Raw genomic sequence first — 20,896 nt, forward strand, 5'->3', positions numbered from 1 at the left:
ATTCCTCGTTCAGCCTTACATTCCTTTCTTATATCTTCGTTTTTAATTCTATCATACAATGGAAAATGGTTAGGTTAGGAGTCGTAACAATCGGCGGGTATGTATGAGGAGATGCATGAACGTGGAAGAGGCGAAGAACGTTTGCAAGGACAGAGTGGTGTGACGTTCTATTCTCTCTGCCTACCCCTGCGGGGAAGTGGCGTGATGGTTACTTAGTTAGTTAGTTATGATTTTCCACACATTTGTCTGATCCTTCAGAAAAAATCTAAAAACTTGAAAAAGTTTGTCGTTAAAATTTGTCTTAATTCAACCATTGAAAAACGTGGCCGAATATTGTTTTTATCTATGCCTTATATTTTTACTATGATGTTGAATACTTTTTTCGTCTGCATAGGTGAAAAATCGTTTTACGCAGGAAGATGTTTTCAGATAAATCGTTCAATGAACGTTCACCGCGATGCTTTTTGTGGATTTGCGCCTGTGCTTAGGCAAAATGCGTAGCATAATCGCTTTAATAATTGCCTATATGTAGGCGTAATGAGTAAAATACAAACGTCAAGATTTTTTGTTGAAATTTCGACATAGATGAAGTAATATAGAAGTCTGAATAATTACAGGCCTTATGACCCGTTGTAGGCTGGTTTAAGTGATCGCTTTAAACGTTTGACAAATACGTTTTACGTATATACATGTAACATTAACAATTCTACCCATGATTGACAACCACACTACTTAAATTTCCGGAAATTGTTTTAAGTTGATATAAATGTATTTATTATAACCAATTTAGAAACCTTGTTCTTGAATCACTAGAACTTCACTAGAGACATCTATTGGTGAGATGTAAAAAAGCTTTTCACTAAGCAGAAACTCTTATATTAGTATGTGAGGTCCGAATCCTGGATTATAATCACACACATGAGAAAAAACGCCAGAAAAATAACATTTTCATTTTATTATTTTAAGCTTATAATTTGACCAGATAATTTATTTACAACATTTTGAGTGTGTCCAAATACTTGTTCACAAAATCTGGATTATCTCCAATTACAAGTATTTGGACACACTCAAAATGTTGTAAATAAATTATCTGGTCAAATTATAAGCTTAATAATAAAAATGAAAATGGTATTTTCTGGCGTTTCTCATGTGAGGATTCGGACCTCACATACTAATATAAGAGTTTCTGCTTAATAAAAAGCTTCTTTACATCTCACCAATAGGTGTCTCTAGTGAAGTTCTAGTGATTCAAGAACAAGGTTTCTAAATTGGTTCATATATATAGAACTTCCAAGAATTTGAGTAGTGTGGTTGTCAATAATGGGTAGAATTGGTGAATGTTACATGTGTGCAAAGTGATCACTTAAACCAGCCTATGACGGTTATCAGCCCCGTAAATGCCCAGACTTCCATATTCTTCTTCATCTTTGATGAAATGTCAAAAAATAATATACAAAAAACATTATTTTATTCACATTTATTGATCAATGTACATTAATGATATTTCCCAAGTATAAAAACATTACATTTTAACAGTATATACAAAATAACTATGCATCGTACAAAAGACACCAAAAGTCTCTCACAAATATTATGCTATGATAAATTCACTACTTATATAAATAGTTACATCAATAACAAACAATCTACCCAATCGTACATAGGAAAACACAAGTACAGTAAACTCCCTATACTAATGTCGCTCACTCCTTTCAAGAACGTCATAAATCAAAAATCGTAAATTTTCAGTTGTGCATGTTTTCAGAATGCCCTGAAAATGTACTATATCCCAGCAAAAGGGCATATTTTTAACTCAATATTTACCCGCTACAGGGCAGAAAGTGTTGTTTTTGCATTTTGAAGAAAAGGTATTGTTTAATTATTTTTTAAAATATACTAAATATTTTTCAAATGGAGAAAAAACCTTTAGGTTTTACCTAAAAAGATCTGTTGCACAGTAAAAAGTTCACTAAGTTGCTTGATATTTATTTTTAACACATTGTAGTATATTTTTAAACTTTAAAAACGTTCTCCTGAAAAATCAAGTTTTTTGATTTATGACGTTCTTGAAAGGAGTGAGCGATGTGTAAAGGCAACTGGCCGTAACTCAAGTTGCGGCTGTTTGGCATAACACGGCTCAAAGCATTCTTATAACTGGCCTCTATCATATACAATCACAGATTTTGCTCCATCTCTTCCTTTACCGAGATATTCATTATCCAAATATCCACAAAATTGTATTAATTTGATACATGTGTTGGCAAAAAGCATCATTTTAAGCTAACTTTAAACACGTTTATATCAAAACTACTGTTTTTAACTTGCGACTATGCCTTTGCACATTAGTATAACGTTAAGATAGGTGCCGCGGTATCGGAGGAAATGTTATAAGGGGTTTTATTTATTGTTTCGGCAGTCACTTTGAGGTAAAACATGATAAAATTATAAATGAAAACACTTGTTTTTTACCATTCAAACCCTTATCCGCATCCGATGGTGCATAGGGCACTGCATCATATAAACGCAGTGTTATCTTGATCGTTGTTAACACATGAAGGAAAAGTAATCAGCCCTCCGCTTCATGTACTATTCCAGGGTAATATTGAATAAATATATTTTTTTTAAACCCTCATCCGCACCCTAATGGTTCATAGGGCACTGCATCATATAAACGCAGTGTTTTCTTGATCATTAACACACGAAGAAAGGGTAATCAGCCCTCCGCTTCAGGTACCAGTCCAGGGTAATATTGAATAAACATTAACCCTTTCTGGTCCCCCAAAATATATTAAAAAAAAATCTAGGTAGAGTTATATTCCAATTGGAAAAAAAATTGTCTTCTGTTCCACATACTATTGTAATAGATACGAGTGACAAAAATGTAAGCTTGGAATTTAAATAAATAATACTAATGATGAAAACAATGTGGAATAACATCTGACATGGGACCTAATGGCAAAAAATCAATGTTGAATGAGATTCCACATTGGACCAGTAAGGGTTAAGGGTGAAAAATTACTTATATTTATTTGACTATCAAATCAAACCCTGGACCTCCAGTACGCTAGCCGAGCGTGCTGACTATTACACTACGGAGGCGTACAAAACTTGTTTTTTACCACATGAGTTTATTTATTTTAACGACTAGTTTCAGAAGCTTTTGATGCTTCCATCTTCGGGTATGAATATAAAGTTTGTAAGTGGTAAATATATCCGCCTATGTAGTGTAATAGTCAGCACGCTCGGCTACTGTTCTGGAGGTCCCGGGTTCGATTCCCAGGGGGGGTCAAATAAATATAAGTGATTTTTTCACTCTAGTATTTATTCAATATTACCCTGGACTGGAACCTGAAGAGAAGGGCTGATCAAAAAACAAGTGTTTTTATTTACAATTTTATAAGGAGTTATTGTTTTAAATTGTATTTCTACATTTTAACCAGCGGAAATAACTGCAATTAGTCATTATTAAATTTAATTTAAATACAATTTAAAAACATTTACCCTCTAAAACATTATCTCCGATAACGCGGTACTTATCTCAATGTCATAGGGGGGTTTACTGTAGTACAGCACTGCCGTACAGCTGCTAAAGTGCAGTAAGAGCGCATAATCAATAAGACAAAACAAAAAAATAGTACAATATCATCGCTATACTTGTCTGTAGAGAGACGTGAGTTTACTGCACTTCAGTAGCTGAAGGCTAGAGTATATAAGGAATATGTACATGCGGTTTTATAGATATATATATATATATATATATATATATATATATATATATATATATATATATATATATATATATATATATAAATATATATATACATAGACATTTCAAGAAAAATATTGATAATATTTTTTCATATTATTGATTTAAGATTAGACTATAATTATTTTTTTTTAAAGAGAAATATTTGTGTTTTTTTTTATTATTTACACAAATATTTCAATTTCATACTATTTCTGTGAGCCTAAGCGGCTCATTATTAGAAATAGGTATCAAATTGTGGTAGAGTGGGTCCGAACGGAGAAACTCCGACATAAGAGTCCGCGACACTAACCACGGGACCACAACCCGACACAAAAAAACTTTTAAAAGTGATTTTTCTTTTTATTCTCAATTTCAAATAAGTAACTCGGAAAGCCCCTATTTTAGAGGCTTAAGCTAGTAAAATGTCGGGTTGTAAGCCCCTAAAATGCCCAGACTTCCGTCTTGTTTCATATTTAAAACGATAGATGTCTTATATCAAGTTGAGACACCTATAATAATGATATATCATCCATAGGGTGAATGATCCAGTGTTTGAGAGAATAAATAAAAATTGTCAAATATTTTTTATATAAAAATGGAGTCCTTAAAATAGATAATTATATATTAAAATATTTTTATAAAAAAAACAGTGTACATTTCAGAGCCTCCTGTCATAAATCAAGTACCTACCTAGTCTAAACTAATTAGTCTTAAATGAGTATTATCCAATAAAATAAAAATACACATAATAAAATTTCACTAATGGCAACACATTTGATCCGTAAAAAGACTGGCGAGACTTGCAAAAAATTATTCAAATTAAGTACTGCTATAAGACAGCACTACGGCATTTTCATAAATCATATCTTTTTAATTGTATCCATAAAAGAAGCCGATAATATTACATTTTATTTACATCCCAACATAGATGAAGAAGAATATGGAAGTGGTTAAACCAGCCTATGATAGGTTTTGTCCGCCTCCGTAGTGTAATGGTCAGCACGCTCGGCTACCGTTCTGGAGGTCCTGGGTTCGATTCCCAAGGGGGGTAAAATAAATAAAAGTGATTTTTTCACTGTAATATTTATTTAATACTACCCTGGACTGGTAACTGAAGCGGAGGGCTGATCACCTTTCCTTCATATGTAAACGATCAAGATAACACTGCGTTTATATGACGCAGTGCCCTATGCACCATTGGGGTGCGGATAAGGGTTTTATTGTTATTTTATTATGATAGGTTAGTAGTTAGTCCATCTCCGTAGTGTAATGGTCAGCATGATCGGCTACCGTTCTGGAGGTCCCGGGTTCGATTCCCCGGGGGGTGGAGTCAAATAAATAAATGTGATTTTTTCGCTCTAATATTTATTCAATATTACCCTGGACTAGTACCTGAAGGGGAGGGTTAATCACCCGTCCTTCATGTGTTGACGATCAAGATAACACTGCGTTTATATGATGCAGTGACCTATACACTATCGGGTGTGGATGAGGGTTTAAAGAGGATGATAGGTTATAAGCCCCGTAAATACCCAGACTTCCGTATTCTTCTCCATCTATGTAGTGATGTCAAAAAAATAACTCTCAAGTGCAGAAAACCCAGATTTGTGAACAAGCATTCGGACACACTCAAAATGTTGAGATAGATGTGTTCGAAACACTTGATCACGCCAAGTTTTCCTCGGCCTTTCAATGCTCCTATTTTCATCTACATTGGCCTCATATATTTGTTTTAATGTTCTTTCCTCGCTTATTTGTTCCACTTGCCCAAACCATCTCAACACACTTTTGTTAATTTGATGGATAACGCTTATTTCAGCCTTGCATTCTTTCCTTATATCACCACTGGAACATCTACCATACATGGTTTCGCCCCACTGAGAGATGGCGTATGGACTGCATTTAGTCTACTTTCATCCTTCTATACTTCACTCCCATGCATTAGAGCTTGTACCAGGACTCTGTTGAGTACTGCCAGTTTAGCTTCCGCTGCTTTTATTTGCTATAACTGATTTCAGTGCACCATTCACCCTGTTCCCAGCATTCATTCTCTTTTTACATACTATTATTAAATGAAACACAAAAAAAATTGTATTAAAAAAGTATAAAAAAAAGCATCTTTCATATCATTCTGAGATGATAACTCAATATAAGGTTCATATTTTCCTTTTTCCCATGTTCGCTACCTAGGTGGAGCATATGGTCAACACAAGACGTCTGCAAGTCACTCTGTAACGCGCCATCTCCTTGGCTTTATATATTCCCTTCTTCTCCGTCTTATTCCTCATTACTGAGGGTTGTGACCCTTGTGGAAGCAATGACTCTTCTCCAGTTATCCCTTGACTGCGCTGCATGTAGCGCTCCAACCACCTTAACTTGATCGCTCCACCGTGTGGGTATCTTTCTCTCTCTCTCTTCCCCTCCAGGCTATCGATCGCAACCAGTCGTTCCAGGCTATCCTCATTGCCACGCGCAACGTGTCCAAAGAACTGGAGAATCCGTCGGGTACAGACATTGGCCATATTGGGACTATTCCCAAGTCATGGGAATTGTGACGGCCAGAGTCGGTCTATCCACATCAGAGGGAATATTAAAGTAAGAAGAAGAGCAACCGACTCGCAACTTACATAGACCTAACCGAGGATCATTCAAAATATGCCAGTAATCAAGAAATTGTCAATTTCTGACCATATCGGAGGTATACAAATAAAAATAGAATTATCCAAAAATACAATATAAAAAACTGGAAGATTGCATTCATTTTTCTCCAAATCTTGTTGAAATTCAAATAAAAGTTCTTTTACTATTGCACTGACTTGCATTTGGCTGACCTAAGTGATCACTTTAAACGACGTTCACCAGACATGGTAAGAACTAGAATGTGAAAGTGTTCCACCAGCATTGCATATATATAAATTTCAAAAATTAATGCAATATGGATGTTAAATAATGAATAAGTGATGGAGTAAGATACATATATTTCACAATTTTATCAAGTGATGGCGCCACTATTAGGCACACTTCCAAATCTATAAAATAACTACTCTCTTATGAAAGGAATAGTTTCAAAGTTTCAAAAATTACTGCAATATGGTTGTTCAATAATGGGCAGTATGGTGAACGTCACACGAGTGTATAAAGCGACCACTCAAGCCGGCCAAATGCCAGGTCGTAAGCCCTGGCATGCTCAGACTTCCTTCGTGAAGAATGATAGATATTTTATCTCAAGTTGGGACACCTGTAATGTTAATACACCATTTGCAAACCAGGTCATGTTAAAAAATTAAGTTTTTTAGAAAATGGCACCAATCGGTAGATAATTAAAAATATAAGAGTCCATATTTTAGTTAGGAATTAAATGGAATAGAAAAATCAATCTTCTTCTTCTTCTTCATCTTCTTTTTCTATATCCTAAGGATCTGTTTGTGACCCCGCTTGTAGCTCTTGGGATGTTGACTCCCAGCTGTCTTTCCATATTTTCGGAGGTCTGCCTGGGGGTCTGCATCCTTCAGGGATTCCTTGAAGGGCGATACGTGGAAGTCTGTCATCTGACATTCTGTTTACATGATCATTCCAGTATCGCCTTCGTTGTCGTCCCCACCTCATGTATGTACCCCACCTCACCTTACAAAACTCGCTATTCCGATCGACAGTTCACTTTCTAAAACCTCTTAATAAAGCTCAAATTGACAGAAGATTTGATCTTCTACCGGCTAAAAATCTAAATTTTTAAACATAACGTGGTTTACAAGTGGACTACTCATTCTTAAGATGAGTTCCATAGAACGGGGCTACTTGAACTTTGATGTGTTACTTGAGCCCAGTACAAAAAAAAATAGATCTGTATTCGGTCTACAATAATGAACGTATGACATGATTCATTGTTTCCCTGACAGGTGACACTTCGCTCACTCCTTTCAAGAACGTCATAAATCGAAAATCGTCAATTTTCAGTTGTGCATGTTTTCGGAATGCCCAGAAAATGTACTATATCCCAGCAAAAGAGGCATATTTTTAACTTAATATTTACCCGCTACAGGGCAGAAAATGTTGTTTTTGCATTTTGAAGAAAAGGTATTGTTTAATTATTCTTTTTAATATATTAAATATTTTTCAAGTGGAGAATAAACCTTCAGGTTTTACCTAAAGAGATGAGTTTTTACAATTTTTTATTTTGCCTTTGTTCCATATTTTATTTTACACAGTAAAAAGTTTAATAAGTGGCTTGATATTTATTTTTAATACATTGTGTTATATTTTTAAACTTTAAAAACGTTCTCCTGAAAAATCAAGTTTTTTGATTTATGACGTTCTTGAAAGGAGTGAGCGACTTATTGTCACAATGTGTTCATTATTGTAGACCAAATACAGATTAAAATCTCTTTTTTGTACTGGGCTCAAGTAACACATCAAAGTTCAAGTAGCCCCGTTCTACGGTAATGCAGTGTCTGAAGACAAATTATTATAAATTATTTTCAAACAGCTTGATTGAGTTTGTGACAGCTTTTATATGAATTTGAAGCACTTCTGTTTGTCGTGTGGGATCCGAGTCTTGAACAAAATGGAGTCAGCGCGATATTGCGTATTTAAAAGCGGCATGTATCCAAAAACCTGGAACAGATAGACACAATTAAAAATTTCACATTGGGTACAAATTGTATTAACACATTGTTGTCGGGGAGTTTTTCATTAACCCATTGCACCACTAATAAAGATGGCATAATTTGAAACATGAGTGTGTCCAAATACTTGTTCACAAATTTGGATTATCTCCGATTATAGGAGTATTTTTCATATCAAAATGTTGTAAATAAATTATCTGGTCAAATTATAAACTCAAATAATATTTTCTGGCATTTCTCATGTGTGTGATTATAATCCAAGATCGGACCTCACATACTAATCAAAGAGTTTCTGATGAATAAAAAGATTTTTTCATCTCATCAATAGATGTCTCTAGTGAAGTTCTAGTGATTCAAGAATAATGGTTCAAAATTGGTTCATATATATATTGAACTTCCAAGAATTTGAGTAGTGTGGTTGTCAATAATGGGTAGAATTGGTGAATGTTACACGTGTGTAAAGTGATCACTTAAACCAGCCTATGACGGTCGTCAGCCCCGTAAATGCCCAGACTTCCATATTCTTCTTCATCTTTGATGAGATGTCAAAAAATAATATGAAAATAACTGCTGTAATTGGAGATAATCCAGATTTTGTGAATAAGTATTTGGACACACTCAAAATGTTGTAGTCCTCTGTAGTTTGTGCCTTCGCACATGCCTTCCGCAATGGTAAGACGCAGGCCTGGGTGCCTTATATTATGGCCTATCCATTTGGCTACTTTACTTAGTAAACATCTAGACTCCCCAGTACTGCTTGATACCTCGTTGTTCCCTACATGTTCCGGCTGATGAATCCCCAACATGCGCCTGTAGCACCACATCTCAAATGCCTTCGGCCGCCCCCATTCTACCTGCCCGATAGTCCAGGTTTCGCTTCCATACAATTATTAATATGATCATAAGACATGAAAAAAACATGGCACGATCAGGTATGCCAAATACTTGAAAGTGGTCAGGTTAGGAGTCGTAACAATTGGCGGGTATGTATGAGAAGATGCATGGATGTGTAAGAGGCGAAGAATGTTTGCAAAGACAGAGTGGTGTGGCGTTCTATTCTCTCTGCCTACCTCTGCGAGGAAGCGGCGTGATGGTTACTTAGTTAGTTATAAGACAATACTGACTTGTGTGAAGAAGTTGATGCACTTGTGTCTCTCGTTGAAGTGCGTCTCGTCCTCGGATAGGGACACCGGGCAGCCGGGACAGCGGAAGGTCCACCGGGACGTCACCTGCGGCATCACAAACAGTCAAACAGGTTATTTTACACAATTTTATTCCGTCAAACACTGGATAATTCACCTTGCAGATAATATATCTATATTTTAAGCGTCTCAAATTGAGATAGACTGAGAAGAACATGGCACGATTAGCATGGCACGATTAGCGATAGCAGAGGAAGACCAAGAAAAACATGACACAATCAGGTTTGCCAAATACTTGAAAGTGGTCATTTAGGAGTCGTAACAATCGGCGGGTATGTATGAGGAGATGCATGAACGTGGAAGAGGCGAAGAATGTTTGCAAAGACAGAGTGGTGTGGCCTTCTATTCTCTCTGCCTACCCCTGCGGAGAAGCGGCGTGATGGTTAGTTGAGATGAAGCATATATCGCTTTTATACGAGAGAAGGCGGATGTCTGAGCAGGTTGAGAGAAGTCTCTGCTTGTATTACTAACAACACTATATATTCATTGTTGAGTTAGATTATAATTGCATAATGAAGCGGCTAAAATTAATAAATCTTAGTGATAGAAGGGAAATTACTGATTTGGTCCTGTTATATAAAATTCTTAACAGCCCTGATCTCCTAAATCAAATAAAGCTTAGCGTGCGTCAAAGAGGTACTAGGCAAAAATCTTTATTCGCAGTATTTGTACATAATGCAAACTATGCCATGTTCTCTCCCATTCGGCGGCTTCACACGTTAGCCAATACTTTTGAAAGTATAGATTTATTTAATATATTGTTATCCACCTTGAAGTCTGTACTTTCTCAGCATTTCTTCTCCATGTTATAATGGATAAATGTAAACGTTGTGTTTCACTCTCTCTCGCTGCTCGCTGATAGTGTGTGAAGGAGACGTGTATTTACCAGTGCTTACTATTTGTTATTTTATTATAATTTTATGTGTAGAACTTTTTGTTTCTCTATTAGTGTATTTTTATATAAGATACAGTAAATACGTATTATGTAAAAGGAATTAGCCGTTCAATAAATGAATAAATATATATAATACAAATTACTTTGTATTTCTCTCCCCTCAAAGATGGTCAAAGTACTCTAACTATCTTTCGACAGTAGAACGCCACAACATTTTCCAACATTCCCTGTAAATACCCAGACTTATATTCATATTCCTCTTCAGCTATGCTGAGATGTCAAAATGTCAAAAATAACCCCTAATTGGAGAAACTCAAATTTGTAAACAAGGATTTAGACGCAACCAAAATCTTATATTATAAAAATATCTGATTAAATAATTAGTTTTCATAAATAACAGTAGAGTTTTTATAAATAACAGTTGACTTTTAATAAATAACTGTTGACTTTTTGAAAATAACTTGAATACTATAGATAACTTAATAATTTTTAATAATCATAATTATTAATAATTTTAAAGATAGCCGTTGAGTTTTTATAAATAACTATTAAATTGTTCTAAATAACCATTGACTTTTTGAAAATAACTTGATTTTTATAGGTAACTTAATAATTTAACAATTTTGAATAATCATAATTATTGATGATTTTAATAACAATCTTCATAATTTTAAAGATAACTGTTGATTTTTTATAAATAACTGTTGAGTTTTTATAAATAATTGATGAGTTATACTAAATAACAGTTGAGCATATATCGTAGTCGTACAGGAGAAAGTGACCAACTACCAAAAGGTAAAATGTTCAGGAGGGCCATTTAAGTCACTTTTGCTAGGCTAGAAAATAAACATCAATGCAGTTAGTCGTTTTTAACTAGTCAATATATTATACTTCCAAGTTTAAAATCCTTTGGGATTTTGTTCAGGGCAATATTAAGCTAGTAAGATATCAAATAATCAATGATCGCGTTTTTGTAAAACAATGCACTTGGTCACTTTCTCCTGTATGACTACGATATAGATAACTGATGAGTTATTATAAATAACGGTTGAGTTTTACTAAATAACAGTTGAGCATATTTAGATAACTAATGAGATATTATAAATAACGGTTGAGTTTTACTAAATAACAGTTGAGCATATTTAGATAACTAATGAGATATTATAAATAACGGTTGAGTTTTACTAAATAACAGTTGAGCATATTTAGATAACTAATGAGATATTATAAATAACGGTTGAGTTTTACTAAATAACAGTTGAGTTTGAATAGATAAGTGTTGAGTTTATATGGATAAGTGATTGTGCTAATCTTGACTGGGGGCTGTCAAAGACGTGCAGGACAAGGGAGTTCATGGCGATGTCCTCACAGTTCAGTTTGAATAGATAAGTGTTTGTGTTACCTTGACGGGGGGCTGTCGGGTGACGTGCGCGACGAGGAAGTTCATGGCGATGTCCTCGCAGTTCATGTACTCGTCCACCTTGTCGCGCACGGCCTGCGGCAGCCAGCGCCAGTACAGGAAGGCGTAGTGGCGGTGCAGGAAGGCCGCGCCCGTCAGCACCATGGACAGCTCGCAGCTGTAGTTGGAGTTGTACAGCCAGCCTGCGTGCGCCGCGTCCCACGCGTGGTAGCGCCCCGGGAACCCCACCACGCGCTCCCGGTGCTCCCGCCACACCCTGCCAACACACGAGCCTTATCACCTCATCTTCCGTCGGCAGCGCATATGTGTCCCAAAGGGCCAGAGCAAGGAGACAGTTGCTGACTGATATCAAGGTCCGGAATCTTATACATCGTATAATGCTACACATTCCACTCATCAAGATCAGCACTATGAACCAATTAGCTACATTTTAGAATACTACGCATTCCATGGACCGATATGATCATCAACGCAAATGTGCTCCAAAGAACAAGAGCAGGGAAACAGTTGCTGACTGGTATCAAGGTCCAGAAGGTGTCTTATCTGGGGCATGTGCTAAGAGTAGAGGAGCTAATTATTATTATTTTTTATTTTTTTGGGAGTCGCAATTATTATTGACCTTGGTTATTATATCCAAGGTTTAAAAATCATTAAGTGGATTTTTGTTTCTTCTAACTTAAAAAAAGATGTTTTACTTTAATCTGTGTTGGGAACAGGAGGGATAATCTAGTCAGGAACTCGCCAGCATTTGGTGATTGCTGGAAGGAAACCACGTTGCACTCCTCAGGAGAAGCCGGACTGCTGATTGTCGTTAACAGGCCTTTCGTTCCACTAGAAGAGGGTTGGGCAATTTGTGTCCTAGCTTGGTATGAGCTATTGCATCTAATAGAGGGTCGATGAGGTGTGCACAAAAGGAAGATCTCCTGGCTCCAGAATATATGAGATTGGATGGGGATCAGGACTGTCGAGGCGCTGTTAAGAGCTGCCCACAACAAAGAATATTACTCTCAAATAATGAAAGACACAGAAGAATAATAATAGGATATTACCTGAATCCAAACATGATCTCATCATGCCTCAGATGTGCATCATCATCCACTGACAGGATGGCCTCCGTTTCGATCACATCGTACGGCAGGAACCGGTTATTGAGGGAGTTCCTCAGCGCCTTGACGACGACCACTGGGACTCCGATATCGGGCCACCGCAGATCTTCAGTCGGGGGCTTGGGGGAGTTCCACACCACGACCACCTTGTTCAGGTAAGGCAGCCCGTACAGCCTCGCCAAGCTGCTCAGCAAGACCTGCTCTCTCTCGTAAGTCAACATGACGATCGTGAACTGTTCCCGCGGGTGATTCCCTCCTAAAGATTCGCAGAACTCCTTCCCGGCGCCTCCGGCACCCTTCCCGATAGGTCGGAAGCCGTGCTGCGAACCTATGAACTTGGCATCAGACGGCAGAACTAAATCGAACGGCAACTGAGGATATAGGTTAAACGGATCACCCCAATCGTTCCATACTTCATAACCCTGCGTCAGCATTAGAGTATAATTCCTCTTGTACGCAGGGCTTGCGTAAGGCGCCTCGATCGGTCCCAAAGACTCTTCGGGCTCAGAATCCGGAATGACGGGATCCGTCCGCAGAGGCACAAAGGAAGAATTGAACACGGATATCGCCCTGACTGATTCGATTGGCTTTGGAGGTATGTTCAATCTATTGCGAATGATGGACACGATCGTATCCACAGTGGCCTGGACGGAGCTGAGGTACCGCTCCCACACGAGCCTGCCTTGGCGGCGCATGCTTAAGAGGTCCCCGTCGGATATGGCACGAAGGAAGAAGTGCAGTTCAGTTATCCGGGCTTTGGGAAGAAAGACGGCGCATTTCTTCCAATCGATGACCTCGGAATACGGCAGCAGGATCTGGTCTCCGCCCAGCAGCACGGGAATAGCTCCGGATCGCAGAGCCTCGAACAATCTCGCTTGTAGTAAAGTAGTGCTGATGTATTCCGGATTTCCCGGCGCAAAGATCAAAACAAACGTAGAATCTTTTAGCACGTTTCTTCTTGACGTATCGGTGCCGCAGAGAGACCAATCTTTGATGGGGGCGATCGTTTTTTGTTCCGTGGCCGGAACGCATTCAAACTGAAAGTAAAACTTGTCCATGGACACTTTTTCTAGCGCCATTCTCTTGAGGTATTCGATGACGAAATCATCTAAGGCTGCAATGTCTTGCATGTAATCATCGAAGGAGCTTTCTTCATCGCGATTTCGGTTGTGTTTCGCCAGGGTCGGTTTCAGTTCTCCCTGGAAGCTTATCAGGTATCTCCGTCTAGCCGGAACGATGGGTGAGCATTCGTGCCAGACGTCGCCGCCAGGGGGGCCAAGCATCGGCGGCACGATCAGATCGTATCCCGGCCGGAACTGGTCTTGTAAATACGTGGATTGGACCACCATAGCCCTGCCCGTGTTCGCGTCCAGGAAGACGTTCCCGGAGCCGACGCTCAGATCCCGCCTGGCAAAGTTTAGGAGAACGTGGTTCCTGCCGTCTCCGCCCCAGTAAGGAAGGTTGTGCAGCATGGTGATGTTCAACGGGGATTCCGGTTTGGACGTGGAGTGTGAATCGCCGCCATCTTTTGGAGTGTTTTCATCATCAGTGTCCGTCGTGACGGACTGATGATATCTGAAAATGATATATTTATTAAGCAAAATTATAAAACAAAGTGTCTACTCTCTTTAAATGACTTAATTTTCTCAGAACAATTACGAAAACATTATGACATTTCTAAAACTAAGACTACCTACCGCAAAACATTTTTTTTCTTCACTCCCAAAAGAGGTTTATAAGTTACTAGATAAAAATGTTGACCTTTATAAAGTAAATTTTTGGGCGTGGCAACGAGGATAGCCTGGAACGACTGGTTGTGATGGGTAGCCTGGAGGGGAGAGAGGGAGAGGAAGATCCCCCACACGATAGAGCGATCAAGTTAAGGTGGTTGGGGCGCTACATCGAGTCATTGCTTTCACAAGGGTCACAACCCTCAGTGATGAGGAATAAGACAGAGAAAAACAGTCACTGCCAATCTAAATAAACACAAGTTGGTAAAACCACCAACAAATTTTCTAGAATTCCCCCAGTGTAAGCAGTGAAAGGGATTAGAGGTAAGTTAGTTTTTTATTTTTATTTTTATTATGAGGTCAAGGGATCTTGCATCCCTTAAGTCACCGCGACCTCCCTCTGTTATGTCATAGCTCACTGTCAAGACCTACATGAGTCATGTAGCTCACGACCTGCCTAAGTGGTAGGAGCTTCACCTTCTCCGAGTCTAGTAGTGGTCCTCCAAGGACGTGACTTCGTTTGCGAGCGGGTGCATCGTAATTATAGAGAATGTTAGTCAGTTAGACAGTAAGGTAGCTGAGGATGGAATATATTGAAAGCTGTCCCACTGCATTCCCAGATTCTGATACAACAGCATCTAGGCTTCCTGTCAGACCTTCTCTTGATTTATATTGATTGAATATTGAAGGCTGTCATACAGAAGCATCTAGGCTTCCTGAATCTGAGGATGGAACAGGAGGAAGAGAGAGACCTACCTCACGTTGTCCGCAGGCTTGCTGAGCAGCGCCTCCCCGACGAGCACAACGAAGATGCACGCCTCGGCCGGCTCGCGGGTGATGTGCGCGTTGTACCCGAGCGTCTGCTTGACCGTGGTCTTGAGGAAGCCGTCCACGTCGTACGCCTCGCGCACGGCCGGCCAGCGCTCCGGGTCGTACAGGAACACGGGGAAGCCGGAGGTGAGCGAGCAGCGCGAGTGGTCGAAGCAGGAGAACATGCGGCAGGCGCGCGCGGCGAGCGCGGCGGGCGCGGCGCGGCGCGCGGGCGCCGCCGCGGCCAGCAGCTGCCGCGGCGGCGCCAAGTCCGGCGTGTTGCGCAGCCGCGCCTCCTTCTGGGCCACCTGCGCCTGGGACGCGTCGGAAAAGATTTTTACTAATTGATGAGAGATATTTTTTTACATGTCGCTCACTCCTTTCAAGAACGTCATAAATCAAAAAGCGTCAATTTTCAGTTGTGCATGTTTTCGGAATGCTCAGAAAATGTACTATATCCCAGCAAAATTGTTTTTGCATTTCGAAGAAAAGGTATTATTTAATTATTTTTTTGAATACACTAAATATTTTTCAAATGGAGAAAAAACATTCAGGTTTTACCTAAAAATAACTGTTGCGTAGTAAAAAGTTCAATAAGTGGCTTGATATTTATATTTAATACATTGTATTATATTTTTAAACTTTTAAAACGTTCTCCTGAAAAATCAAGTTTTTTTATTTATGATGTTCTTGAAAGGAGTGGGCGATATCAATATTTAAAAAAAACTCCTAAGCGGATACAAACCCAGAATAACAAACACAAAAGATTAGGATACATTCAAAATATGGTGAGCTTTTTTCATATTAGAAATTTACCTGTTCGACGCTAATTTTTAATCTGTCCAGCTCCATCTGGTGGCGCAGCAGTTCCTGCTTCAGGACCTCTATCCGGCTGTTCTGCGAGGACAGCTCCTGCTGCAGACGCTGTCTCTTGGCCTCCAAGTCCCTCAGTTCCGTGGACACTGATCCCTGTGACAAACAACACAAGTTGAAATCCCCAGATGCTGTAATTTCAACCGTTTTAGTACTGACATTCATTTCTCACATCGCTCACTCCTTTCAAGAACGTCATAAATCAAAAATCTTCAATTTTCACTTGTGCATGTTTTCAGAATTCCCAGAAAATGTACTATATCCCAGCAAAAGCGGCATATTTTTAACTTAATATTTACCCGCTACAGGGCAGAAAGTGTTGTTTTTGCATTTTGAAGAAAAGGTATTGTTTAATTGTTTTTTTGAATAAATTAAATATTTTTCAAATGGAGAAAAGACCTTGGTTTTTTTTTATTGATTTTTTTTTTGATTTTTCAGGAGATCGTTTTTAAAGTTTAAAAATATAATGAAATGTATTAAAACTAAATATCGAGCCACTTATTGAACTTTTTACTGTGCAACAGATCTTTTGAGGAAAAACCTGAAGGTTTTTTCTCCACTTGAAAAATATTTAGTATATTTAAAATAATAATTAAACAATACCTTTTCTTCAAAATGCAAAAATAACAATTTCTGCCCTGTGGCGGGTAAATATTAAGTTAAAAATATGCCGCTTTTGCTGGGACATAGTACATTTTTTGGGCATTCCGAAAACATGCACAACTGAAAAATGGACGATTTTTTATATTTGACGTTGTTGAAAGGAGTGAGCGATATGGTATAGTTAACATTGACGAGTGGAGGATAGGGCCGGGTGAAGACTGTCCGTGAAAGGAGCAAACCAATCATCAGATTGTAAGCCACGAAGAAGACATCAGTGTCGCTACTAAAATAATCCAAACGATAACTATATTATTTTTTGACATCTCATCAAAGATGAAGAAGAAAATGGAAGTCTGGGCATTTACGGGGCTGACGACCGTCATAGGCTGGTTTAAGTGATTATTGACAACCACACTACTCAAATTCTTGGAAGTTCTTTATATGTATGAAACAATTTTGAAACATTGTTCTTGAATCACTAGAACCACACTAGAGACATCTATTGGTGACATGAAAAGAAGCTTTTTTTTTTAGCAGAAACTCTTTTATTAGTATGTGAGAAATTCCAGAAAATATCATTTTCATTTTAATTATTTAAGCTTATAATTTGACCAGATAATTTATTTACAATAATATTTGGATATATTTGGATATTAATATTTAATAATAATAATAATAAAACCCTTATCCGCACCCCAATGGTGCATAGGGCACTGCATCATATAAACGCAATGTTATCTTGATCGTTTACACATGAAGGAAAGGTGATCAGCCCTCCGCTTCAGGTACCAGTCCAGGGTAATATTTAATAAATATGACAGCCAAAAAATCACTTATATTTATTTTACCCCCCTTGGGAATCGAACCCGGGACCTCCAGAACGGTAGCCGAGCGTGCTGACCATTACACTACGGAGGCGGACAAATATTTAAACAATATGAAAATAACTCCTGTAATTGGAGATAATCCAGATTTTTTGAACAAGTATTTGGACACACTCAAAATGTTGTGAATAATTATACCTTTATTCTTAGCATTTCTTCTATCCTTGATTTCAAATCAGCCGCCGTAAAAGAAGAAAAATCTTCAAACGTTTCCAGTTTGGTTCTTGTCAGATGTATGTCCACATTTGTTGGGTTGGACTCAACCTGAAAAATACACTTATTAATAATAATAATAATAATCTTCTTCTTCTTCTTCAAATCACTTTTCCTTCATGTGTTAACGACCATCGGGTGCGGATGAGCCAGCCCCCCGCTTCAGGTACCAGTCCAGGGTTATACTTATAACCCCTTATCCCCACCCAATGGTGCATAGGGCACTGCATCGAATTGACGCAGTGTTTTCATGATCATTACTTACATGAAGGCAAGATGATCACTCTTGCGCTTCAGGTACCAGTCCAGGGTAATATTGAATAAATATTACAGTGAAAAACTCACTTATATTTATTTGACCCCCCCCCCTGGGAATCGAACCCGGGACCTCCAGAACAGTAGCCGAGCGTGCTGACCATTACACCATGGAGGCATAGTATGGTAGGTAATATTACTACCATTTTTTACAAAAATGTTACTTATATTAGTGTATACCCACTCACCGAGATTTTTACTCACCGAATTGTCCGCCTCTGTGGTGTAATGGTCAGCGTGTTTAGCTACGGTGCTGGAGGTCCCGGGTTCGATTCCCAGGGGGGTGAAAATAAATATTAGTGATTTTGCACTGCAATATTTATTTCATATTACCCTGTACTGGTTCCTGAAGCGCAAGAGTGATCACCTTGCCTTCATGTAAGTTAATGATCAAGATAACACTGCGTCAATTCGAAGCAGTGCCCTATGCACCATTGGGTACGGATAAGGGTTATAAGTAAGTAAGTAAGAGATTTTTATGTCTACCGGTTTCGAGACGTACCCGTCTATTCGTCAGGACAATCACTACCACAGCATGCAAACAATACTACCCTTCACTACCATAGCACTATTGGCCTGACGAAGAGACGGGTACGTCTCGAAACCAGTAGACAAAAATCTCGGTGAGTGGTTAAATACTGACATTACTAGCACATATATTTATTTGACACCCCCTCTGAAATCGAACCCGGGACCTCCAGTACGGTAGCTAAACACGCTTCCGTGTCAAATTAAAAAACTAACTAACTACCTAACCATCACGCCACTTCCCCGCAGCGGTAGGCAGAGAGAATAGAGCGCCACACCACTCTGTCCTTGCAAACATTCTTCGCCTCTTCCACGTTCATGCATCTCCTCATACATACCCGCCGATTGTTACGACTCCTAACCTGACCACTTTCAAGTATTTGGCATACCTGATCGTGCCATTACAAATTACGCTTGCATAAAACATCATCATCATATCAGCCCGTTGAGGTCCACTGCTGGACAAAGGCCTCCCCCTTCCGCCTCCACTCCTCCCGATCCTGCGCCGTCCCCATTCACTGTCTTCCAGCAAACTTCCCGATGTCGTCCACCCATCTCATCGGTGGACGTCCTCGAGGCCTCTGGTTCCTCGGTCTCCACACCAGAACGCGTTTCGTCCATCTGTCGTCGGTCATTCTGGCTATGTGACCGGCCCATTTCCACTTCAGCCAAGCGATTCGCTCTACCACGTCACAGACCTGTGTCTGGCGTCGGATCCAATCCTTCCTTTTTTTGTCTCTTAATGTTATTCCGAGCATAATTCGCTCCGTGCTCCTCTGTGCAACTTGCAACTTATGGGAGGATTGCTTGGTCAGAGTCATTGTTTCCGCGCCATAGGTTAGGACGGGTAGAACGCATTGGTTAAACACTCTTGCATAAAACCACGACGAAAAAAATTAGCCACTTTTTTTCAATTAAAAATATACAGGCGATATAGACAAGTGCTCCCTACATAATGATGACTTGTATTGTACAAAATTAAGTATATAACAAGGATTTTAGCAAACTATATGTACGACGATCCTTACCTTAGATAAGTAGTAATGTGTTACTAGAGGAACTATGAATAATATTACAGACACTAGGATGATAATCCTGGAAAGCTTCATGTGTCCGAGCCACTGGCAAATTGCATCCTTAAAGCTTGTGTGGTGGAAGCCCCCGACGTTCTCGTACGTCGACATGGCAAATTTTTAATGCCGATTTTTTTCAGAACGCTGTTCAAGTCATGATGGACGTCCCGGAGTTGAAATAATCACGAAAATATGTCGCAAACACTGCTCATCGTAAGGACCTATCAAAAATCACTTTGACATTAAAACGAGTGTTGCTATAACAAAAAAATTGTCATAGACATTTCATGACATAAACAAAAACAACAACAAAAAGTGATAAAGTACCTAAATAAATACCTTATTTTCAGTATTTTGAAAAATTTCTACGTATAGCAAACATCAGATGCTTGCTGTAAAACTAGCGTCATCAGTTTGACTCCCGCAAATTCAATTTGTTTTCTATTTTTGTGTCATGTCGGGTCCCCCTAACGTTGACTATTACTTATGAGAAGGTATTCCTATTTTGGGCAGTCCGAAACAGCTCCTAAACGTTCCGTTCTCCTTTCCACTCGTGTTTATACATTTTTTCAATGTTTCTTTATTTCCAATTGACCATATTTCTTCCCTAAAAAATATTTGTAATAATAATAATAATAACTTGTGGAGAAAGATTAGACATTTAAAAAAAAACTAACGTCAATTACGCATCATTCAGATATCAATCTTTTTCCACTCATACCACACCCGCAGTTGTAATTTTTAGTAAAAATATAGCATGCTTCAAAATTTGAGTAGTGTGGTTGTCAACCATGGTTACAATGGTAAATGTTACTTGTATTAATTGTTCACTTAAACCAATCTATGACAGGTCGCAACCCATGTAAATACCCAG

At 38.7% G+C, this 20,896-nt stretch overlaps 1 protein-coding gene across 1 annotated transcript; it reads right to left on the minus strand.

The window, feature by feature from the left end:
- Positions 1-8,004: 8,004 nt before the first annotated feature.
- Positions 8,005-20,283, minus strand: botv (exostosin like glycosyltransferase 3). Its single transcript, XM_088256616.1, has 8 exons — positions 19,978-20,283; positions 18,032-18,157; positions 16,350-16,502; positions 15,480-15,847; positions 12,937-14,568; positions 11,870-12,143; positions 9,495-9,599; positions 8,005-8,359 (listed from the first exon to the last, which is right to left on the minus strand). The coding sequence occupies exons 1-8, from the start codon at positions 20,131-20,133 to the stop codon at positions 8,255-8,257; spliced, it is 2,919 nt and encodes a 972-aa protein (XP_088112742.1). The 5' UTR covers positions 20,134-20,283; the 3' UTR covers positions 8,005-8,254.
- Positions 20,284-20,896: the final 613 nt, after the last annotated feature.

Source organism: Brachycentrus maculatus, unplaced genomic scaffold (assembly GCF_059751285.1).
Source record: "Brachycentrus maculatus isolate JH-2025_06_01 unplaced genomic scaffold, ASM5975128v1 h1tg000064l, whole genome shotgun sequence".
Lineage (NCBI taxonomy): Eukaryota > Metazoa > Arthropoda > Insecta > Trichoptera > Brachycentridae > Brachycentrus > Brachycentrus maculatus.